The 9,739-nt window shown below is 44.8% G+C and overlaps 1 protein-coding gene across 1 annotated transcript in view; it reads left to right on the top strand. All coding sequences in view use genetic code 11, as the record gives it.

Moving 5' to 3' along the window:
• Positions 1-9,207, top strand: part of EGR_08923 (Tripeptidyl-peptidase 2) — a gene marked incomplete at both ends in the record, with an annotated part of 36,776 nt that extends 27,569 nt beyond the window's left edge. The window contains 9 exons of the mRNA XM_024498172.1: positions 264-323; positions 403-842; positions 1,359-1,437; positions 3,917-4,115; positions 4,426-4,472; positions 4,597-4,937; positions 5,428-5,506; positions 8,872-8,997; positions 9,070-9,207. Of these exons, the coding sequence (XP_024347417.1) occupies positions 264-323; positions 403-842; positions 1,359-1,437; positions 3,917-4,115; positions 4,426-4,472; positions 4,597-4,937; positions 5,428-5,506; positions 8,872-8,997; positions 9,070-9,207 (1,509 nt within the window). The remainder of the gene's footprint in view (positions 1-263; positions 324-402; positions 843-1,358; positions 1,438-3,916; positions 4,116-4,425; positions 4,473-4,596; positions 4,938-5,427; positions 5,507-8,871; positions 8,998-9,069) is intronic.
• Between the last annotated feature and the right edge of the window lie 532 nt (positions 9,208-9,739).

Raw genomic sequence — 9,739 nt, 5'->3', positions numbered from 1 at the left:
TCCTGCGATACCTGCTTGATTTCCATATTCAGAGATGTACTGAAAGGCTGGAAGCGCTACCTGCATAAGCAGATCTATAGTCGTTCCGATGTCGAAACGGTAGCGTGGTAGGCTAAAGCACAGTCGCGTACCACTATAAGTAGTTAGTGAATGATTTTTTACAGGCAGGGAAGGGGATTCTTTCACAGTGTAGTAGAAGGTGAAATTAACGTCGCAGGAAGAATAGGAGGTAATTTTGCTCCTCCATTTCCAATTTCTTTCAGATCGCCAATCCAAAGTACCGCTTCAAGTTAGCCAAAGGACCCCATCAACTCATTGCGATGGTAAATTGTTCCCTTTACTGCCTTCTCTATTAATGACGCCATTTCTTAATCATCATATTTATCTCGAAAAACTAACTAGATCCTCTATGCCGACACTATGAAGGTCTCCTACACCGCAAAGGAGTCTGATGCATTAGATAAGCTGGCTCACTATCCCCTCCTCGTTCGTTGGCCTCTTGCTGCTTCTAACGCTTCCTCAACCTGCAGTGCCTCCAACTCCACCTCCTCCGAAGGTTCAACTAGTTGTCAATTCGTTTTGGAGGTCTCCACGAGTCTGGCCACTTTAGCACTGGTGGATGTGGACTACGAGCGGACCTGTGCACGGTTCACTCACAACAGTAATGGTGGTTGTGGTGATGAAACCGTTGGGGAGGACGGAGGAGGCGATGACCAGAATGCCAATTTGAAGTCCCCCAAGAGGGATCCAATATTTGGAAATTTGCAGAAGTTTCCCACAGTACCTGGACACCTCGCTGCTGGAGAATGTGTGACAGAGGTCTTTGGGGTGGTTGAGGAGAAGTAGGTGTTTTTATCTAACTTCCCTGTTTATTGTGATTTTTTTGGGTGACTACGGTGTGATTTTATCGTTCGTTTTGTCCCATCTAGGTGCATCACATTCTGATTGAGTCAATGAAATTTACTCCTCCATGGACAAGTAATGGGGCTAAAGTATTTCTGTCTATCCGTAGTTCTTGGAAAATAGAATGGTTTCAACACTGTCAATATTACATGGAGATAATGTGTTCATTGCCTAGGCAATGCCTGATTTTAAATCAACAGAATTTGTTTTCTCTTCTCAAAAACAAGGGTCACCGCTATCATTGAGGGTATCAACATGGTCTCCTAATTCGAATTGCGCTTTGAAGGATTCTCTTTTACGATTCGTTAAGGTAGATACTAAGGTACCTCATCTCATCAAAAATTGGAATCTCGCTGTCTAGATTTCGCCTTAAGGACTTCTGTGAGAATTAGCTTTTTTACTATTTTATTGAATAAAGTAGCTGAGCACCACGTATGCTCCTTCTCCTATTTTAGTTTCGCTCCCTACGCCATATCGGGTTCTTACTTCGAGGGCCGGGTGGCCTACTACGACAATCGCGACCTCAAGAATACCGTTGGTTTCCCAATTTCTTCGTGCACTTATTTGCCACCTTTTTGTTCTTTCCTTAACAACATTTACGGTAGTGAATAGCCACAATTATCATTTAATCAGCAACTACGTTTTCACCGCCAAAGTAAGTTATAGTGAACCGTGGAAAACTCCAATGGATAATCGTTCACCCATTCTCAATCGAATGTTGGCCTACTCACCTGAAGATATTACTATTATATAAGTCAATGACTTGGGTGGCATTTCTACTGGAATGTTGGTTGTGGAAGGCTAGGATGATTTTTACGGCAGAAAAGGATCGTCTCATCAACATTCCGATCTCTCTATCCTCACTTATAATAACCATCTAAGTTGGACTGAATGTGTGTTGACGTTATGAGAGTTTTAACAAATGCAGAAATGTGTGAAGAATAAGGAAAATTCGAGATTTGTTTAGCGAAAAGGAAATAAGAAATAATACGATTGCAATCTTGTATGACGACTCGACTGTCCAAAATGCGTATAACTGTAGCACTCCGAGACTTCTCTGAAGACGGAAGATAATACTCAGGCGGAATGTTTTGTTCACATGCGGAAGGGATTGAGGCTACTGGTACGATTCGGAGACCAGGGCGCCCGGCGAAAAAATAATGGTGGAGACCCAAAGTGTCCCTTTTTACCAAAACTGAGAGCTAAATAGTCTGCATATTTTATAGCCCCTTTCCTCTTTTGAGCATCGTCCACGGTGCTCTCCTTGGCCAACCTCCCGCATCAGTCATTACAACGTAATCGGTGTCGTAAGAGAACATTTATGAGCCAGCCGCTCCAGTCGTAGGGTTTTTATGCAGTTGAGGCGATACTTGACCATAACATCATTGATCCCTCTTGGCAATTCAACCGGATTCGCTGTTTCATTCTGTACGGGAAATGCATTTGGGGACGGGAAAATGTGTTGGTTATTGAACGTGTCCATAGCTAGTTGTAGGTAAACTAGCCATAAAGCAGTCATCTAAAAAGAGACGGGGTTCGACACAGTTCCATGGGAATAGGGCTTCGCATTGATTCCTCCTTGCCACGTTGTTCTCGCTTCAGCTCTACCCGGCCGTATCTGTCTATTTGGGTTCTCTCCAGCTGGTAGAGAAGTGGATGAGGTAGTACTGCGTGTTCACATAATTGATATTTCCATACAGGTACGGTAGGCAGCTCCGTAACGAGCATTTCCAGATGGTTCACGGCAAGTGTCACTTCTACTGCTAACAGCTATTCTCCAGGCCATTGGGCTGGGGTAATTGTCGAAGGTGGACGTCATTTTGAGACCGTCGTCATATGTTCTCCCATCCGCAGCATATGCGCTTTTTCGCTTCGGAAAGGTTTTGCAGCATTATTGTTCTTTAAGATCGAATTCGCTTTCCGCTGCCACAAATGTAGCACCCTTAGACTTTTCTGAATTCGAGGGAAGACAATACTCGGACAATATAACGTATTGATGACCTACAAGAGGGCTGGACCAGGAGTTACTGGTACGGTTCGGAGGCCAGGCCGTCCGACGAAGGTAGAGTGGCGGAGCTTCCAAGTAACCCGTTGCCAAAAACCGGGAGTTGAGCAAATAGTTAGAATATTAAATAACATTAAACCGATCGAAGTAAACAATTAGTGTCACTTAAGTTTTTGACTGACTAAAGGGCTACAGGAAGCGTTTTTAAACATCAGTGACATTTCACATAAATCTGTTTCCGAAAACTTATTTAAATGAGTTGGAAAATTTTCTGTGCATCTCATTCCTTTACTCATTCAAATGCTGAGCTGCCTGAGTCGATTGCTAATATTAATCTCAGCTTCTTTTTTCATGGCGAGGTGCTAGATCGTCAAATTTTTGTTGTTGGGGGCTCTCATATGCCTTTCAACCGATTCCTAAATCTCAATTATGTATTGAGCAGAGGCTTGCAGACATAATTTCAAAAGCTAGTCGCGAAACCCCTCGCCAATATTTGTCGGGGTGAGTTCGGTCAATCAGAATAAATTTAGGTTTAATTTTTAACTACGTTGAAATGGCCTGTTATTTTTAGCTCCTTGCAACTTGTAGAGTTGTAAAGACTTCAGATATTTCTTAGTTATCGTGTGCGTTCCTCACAGGGGTGTTTATAACTGATTTGTAGCCTCTCCGTATATGGGGAGTATGCTGAACTCAGTCATAGTAGATATCTTCCGTCTATTTCTCTTTGGCGTCTTATTCAACCAATGAAGCCGGAATTGTCATCGTGGTGTGAATTCGCTGAAGTTGTCACCTACGCGGCGCCCACTTTGCCTCTACATTATAAGACAGCGACCCGGAAGTTACCAGTGGCATAGGTGGTAGCATGAACAGAGATTGAACCTCGGGATGCTGAAAAACGATGTATTAAGTCAAGCATCACTTCGTCACGCAGTAACGACAAGGTTCACAAACCTTTCCTAACTCTTTGATGTGTTGTTATTTTTCATTTATCCCCTTCCTGTGCTACAGGTTAAACTACCTCTCGAAGTTTACGTGGGTCCTCGAGACAGCGGCGGTGCTACCACGCCACCGACCTCGAAAGCGCCCGTCGGCAGAGGTGTATTCGGTCTGCGCGCCAGAGATGTGTGGCTGCTGCGGTGGATCGCAAATGCTCATTTCGGTCTCAGTGGCACGTCAAATTGCTGGGTGACGCCGTATGAAACCAATAGTTAGTAGATCTTCACTAACCTTTTTCCAGTTCTCGAAGCTTCATTATGTAAAATTTTCCACATATTCCTTTGTCGGTTGAATTTCATTGAGGAAATCGCTTCAGAGGCCACCGGTCACTTGTGTTAAGACCTAACCTTTTAAGCAAACTTGGTGCAGAAACGCTCATTTTACATATGTTATGCTTTTTCATTAGTTTGCTATTTCATCTCCTTTGAATTCGTAGGAATATGTTAAGGTTATCCAGGTACCACGGTGTTGTTTCCGATATTTGAAGAACTGATGATTAAATCCTTTTTTTTCATTGCCAGGTTTGTCCAAGTCTGCATCATCCAAGGAACGTAAAAAGAAAAACGGGGTGCGTTCGTCCCAACATGCACATGCATAACTCCCTGCATAAACTATACTGCCATTAAATGCTTGCATTTTCTTGGTTTTCACCACAAACACTATTTCCCTCTTTTTAACCAATAACCATCCAGGGGAGCAGCAACAACAGTACCATCGGGAGCAACAATAAGACGAAGGAGAGCGGCACAAACATCTCCCACTACGTGACCGCACTGCTAAACGCAGGAAGCGATGCCACGAACACAGATCGTGCGGCAGTATGGAAAGCGGTGAATGCGGCCATGGCGGATCTAGTCACCGCCGCCAAAACCGCTGGCCCAGACGAACACCTGAGCTACCTACTCCCCTCTTCTTTCACCTGCACCGAAGAAGAAGATGATGATGGAGGGATTGGGGCCATTCCACTGCTAGTTGGCGCGTCATCATCTACAGTGGCAACGGCGATAGCACCAGGAGTGGAAGAGCTACAACCGTAAGCATTTTACGTATTAATATCTCTAGGAGGTTGTAACTCCAGACGTACCAAAGTAATGGAAAGAATTATGCGACCACGATGATGGTCGAACCCCCGCGGAGGCTCAAGAGCCCGGAGATTTTGATAACCAATCAAGGCAAACATCGTTCTTACTGCAAAAACTGTCCCATAGGGCCTCGAAAACAACGGAAGGGGAGGCGCCTGTTAAACCTCCGGTGAAGTTGCTCACACGAGCGCAAGTAGTGGAAGTGTTAAGTGTCTACGGTCGATATCTCTGTGAGCAGATTACACTGCAGAAGCACTCCAATCGTGCTCTGGTAGCATTGGACCTCGTGATCACTCGACTGCAGCATCTGTTAGGTCCTTCATCACCGAAGGATGCATCGGCAGGGTTGATGAAGAACTACTTTGATGGGGAAGATGCCAAAGTGGCCACCTCAGTGGGGATGAGTGTCGCGGAGGTTGAGCTAGTGAAGCCACTGTTCAGTGGCTTTTGGCTGGCCCACCTCTTTGTGCTTCATCCGCAGTTGCCGCTATTGGATGCATTAATGCGTCTGGCATTTGAGGTAAGTTATGCGTCAGTAGCAGCAGAAAAGATTTCTCCTCATTTTCCGCCTTAGTAAAGGACGAACGCTCTGGGGTCGGGGTTTCGGGTGGGGTTTTCGATCTGACATTTTTTGTAGATTGGTTATTCGGTTTAAAACAAGTTTTCCAAACGTTTAAAGGGTAAAATTTACTTCTTGACACATCGGATTTTTAATATTCCATCTACGTATTAACATTACGTAGTATGGTTGTTTGAGCTGTGAATGCCTACTTAAGTTGCTCAGTCTTCACTAATTTTTCTGACGTCGCTATCGTTGCTTCGGCAAATGAGGCCGAAACGGACCTCCTCATTTTATTGCCGTAACATGCGAGGCTGTGATTACACGGTAACTGTTTCGTTTCACTCTGGTGGCTACTAGACTATTATCACGCGCACAACAACGCAAAGAAGTCACTTTACACCGAATTGTGAGCATCTAGTTACCATTGTACGATTCTTGCGACAATGAAAGCCTTTTTTTCTTGTCGACATGCGAAGGGATGTGACTTGCTTAGGTGATTCCAGACCAGAAATATAGTGAATCCCAAATACTTGCCTACCCTTGAAAAGGTAGAAACATGAAATGCGATTCAAGTTTTTTGTCGCGCAAGTTGCTAGGTCCATCGGGTGTGTAACGTCCGATCCCCCTTGACATCAACGCCGCTTCAATGTATGCATTCTTGAGGCTCTGAGTGTCGTAAAGATATCATCATTTCGAAGACAAAATATCGTGTCTACTTGGATCTGTTGGATAGAAACACTTATAGTCTAGTTTGTGGACAATGGATACGCAGGTTTGAGGTTCCGGAAGTTATAACCTTATTCATAGATGAGCCACCTCGAAGACTTAAAGTCCATGTGGACCAAACACTAACTCCTACTGTCAAAATCGGTGCCGTACCATTGCAGGTAAAATACTCTTACCACTTCATGGACTACTAACTTTGATTTGCGTTGTTTTGCTAGGAAGTTTCAACCAAACCTGTATTGGGAAATGTATCGTACACCCAATTTCCGTACTACGGGCATTGACGGGAATGATGACATTCGTGATTTATTAACAATAAAGCTGGCTGAGGTGCACATTTAACTTGACATTGAGATATAAACGATGTAGTAATTGGAACTGGTAGCAAGGTAGTGCCCCGAGAATTTCCTGAAAACGAAGGAAGACATAGTACTCGGAGCTTAAAGGCTACTGGTGTGACTTGGAGAGCAACCTACCCGATGAAGGACAATGGAGGAGACACAAACTGTCCCCTTCACCAAAACTGAGAGTTAAATATACAACCAACGCATTACCTAGCCTCTACCTTCTTTTAAGCGTCGTCCACAACACTCCCCTCGGTTAATTCCCCACGTCAGCCATTACAATGTAATCAGTGCCATAAGAGGACACCCACGAGCCATTCGCGCCAGCCACCGAATTCCCATGCAACTGAGGCGATACTCGACCGCACCGTCACTGGTACCCCTTGGCAATTCAACTGGGTCTGTGGTTTTGTTCTGTACAGGAACGGTGTTGGAAGATGGAGGAAGATGCTGATCATCACGTATATCCATTGCTAGTCGTAGGAACATCGGTTCAAAGGCGGCGTCATGTAATAAAGGACAGGCTTGAGCAATTAGTTACGTGGGGGTAGGGTTTTACGTCTATTCCTCCTTGCCACTTGGTTCTCACTTCAGTGCTGCCTAGCCATATCTGTTAAGCTGGGTTCCATCCAGCAGGTGGTGAAGTGGAGAAGGTACTGCTTATTCACATCATTGATATCCGCATACAGGTACGGTGTAGAGCTCCGTAACGAACTTTTTCAGATAGTTCGCGGCAAGTGTTGCTTCCGTTGTTAATAACTATCCTGCAGACCACGGAAATGGGGTAGTTGCCGAAGGGAGACGTCACTTTCGGCCCTTCTGTTATGGGTCGGCGCATATTCTCCCATCCGCAGCTTATGCACACCTTCCGCCCCTCTGAGTTTTAGAACCCAGGAGTGCAAATCTGGACAGCTGCCCTTTAAGATCGGGTTTGTTTTCGGCTTCCACCAGTGTACCATCCTGACACTTCCCTGAAGACGAAAGAAGACATAATACTAGGGCTGGATATGCATTGTCTACGTACAGTAGGGCTTGGGGCTAGTGGCGTATCCCCAAAGTCGGCCCGCTGGGAGAGGGTACAATGGCGGAGCACCTCAGTGATTCCTTTACCAAAATTGAGAGTTGAGCAAACAACCATTACGTTACAATCCCATCTTTGGATAGTTATCTAGAACTATGTTGGTAATCATTACAAGATTTATCGAGCCGCAGACAAGTAGCTTAGTAGCAGAGAAAAATAAGATTAAACCATTCTACTTTGACAATAATAATATGACGGTAAATTATTCTTAGAATTGTCATATTTGACTAAAGAATTGCAGGAAATTGTCACAAAGTTTCACTAGCTTCACAGGATTGCGGAACTAGAAATTGAGATAAACCATTGACTTACAAAACAATCGTAGGGTGGGCTTAAATGTCGCTTTGTCGATGCAGATACTCCCGTAAGCTCGATTTTGTCCAATATTCTACCTTCCACTGGCACGAACGTACCTTCGTTGCGTCATTCATGCGTTTAGAGAATATTACCCGATGAATGCGCCAGCAAGTATTTCAGTCCACCGTAATAATCAAAAGCAGTCCTCAGAATTCGTGGTAAATTGTAAATATGATGCCCTGTTTGTGCCCATAGTCTCTGGTACTTCTGCCCAAATGCTTTATTTTTGTTTTTGGAGACGCTGCATTGGTGGCAACGCGATCCAAACGAACACCAACGTCAATGTAATTGGCTGGATATCACGTCGAAACGTCACATAGGAATGGCTGCATCCACGAAGACACCGGAAATGTTATGAACGTGCGCACCGTTGACAACCTGCCCGAACTCAAGCTCTACACTATCGTTAGTTGTGGAGGTAGAATAGGTTTGAATGAACTAAAAGCAACCATCAATGAAATGCTTACGGTCCTGCCACGAAAACGGCTATTCTGAGGGCATCATGTTTCTTCTCATGTCGCTCTCAAGTAAATATTTTGCTTGAAAGCGATCGGCTCACCATCGAATATTATCCAGCCGTTAAGGACCCTCTCCAAAATGAGTTTTACAGTCATCACCATCTCTGAGGACTTTATAAAGCATCTGAGAATGAAGAAGGGGTTACTACTAGTTTAAGGATTAGATAGCTACAGCCATTGGCGGAGTGCTATGCCACCAATAATGGTGATCGAAACGGAACCTCAGCAACTGCATTACCATCCGTTTCAACCTATCCAACCCGGTATTTGACCACTGCTTGAATTCTCTCCTTACAGTTGGGGCCGCCCACAGTAAAGGGAGGGCCGTCACCTGCAGGCATCGTGAACACAAAGCACCCAGACCTTACACATGAGAAGGTCATTATGGACTGCGCCAGCATCGCTTTTCCTTGGATGGTTGAGGTAAGCCTCTTGGCAACGCTATCCGTGTCACACTGGATCGAGGTAAAGCAAGCTGCTGCATTTCTGTTTCAGCAACTCAAACGAATGGGCTTAGTCGGTGTGGCTGGACGACTGGCGCGTCAGATGCCGTCACGGTTCTCCACGTTCGATTACACCCTTGTGCTTTCTCGTCTACCCGCAAGTGCGCCTCCCACCTCGCCATCTTCTTGAGGATGGGTGACAACTTTTTTCACGTCGACTTGGACAAGTCCGCGAACTTGATTTTGCTTGTATTTTTCTCCTGCTAGACATATACGATTTCTCTCAGTGCATTGCTTCAAATATTGTGATCGATATTATGAGTCATTATTGTGTTCGTTCTTAAGGTGGATAATGACAGTTGAGATTTACAATAGTACGCGAGACGCAGCATAGGGAGAGTAAGATTGTAGGTCTCCGCAGCGGGCTACTCATGCGACTTTCATCCAATTCAACATTAGTGCCTCGCCACACATGTTGACATGCAAACAAGTCTGATGAAGAACACACAAATCGCAAAAAGAACTAGGGGATATGGGTATCTGCGCGTCAAACACAGCTGCACAGACCATTTTATTCGATAAACACCGGAGATAATCTACGAAAACGGAACGTTAACTACCGAATTTGAGCTTCAAAGCAAGAAGTCATTTAATCTTCGATGGTTTCGAGACCTTGCATGCGCCAGTGCGTTCCTGCAACGTCGCGGTCCCTCAGGAAGATT

This window comes from Echinococcus granulosus, assembly GCF_000524195.1.
Source record: "Echinococcus granulosus chromosome Unknown EG_S00124, whole genome shotgun sequence".
NCBI lineage: Eukaryota > Metazoa > Platyhelminthes > Cestoda > Cyclophyllidea > Taeniidae > Echinococcus > Echinococcus granulosus.
The sequence above is the reverse complement of the archived record's forward strand: the minus strand, read 5'-3'. Positions and strand labels throughout refer to the sequence as shown.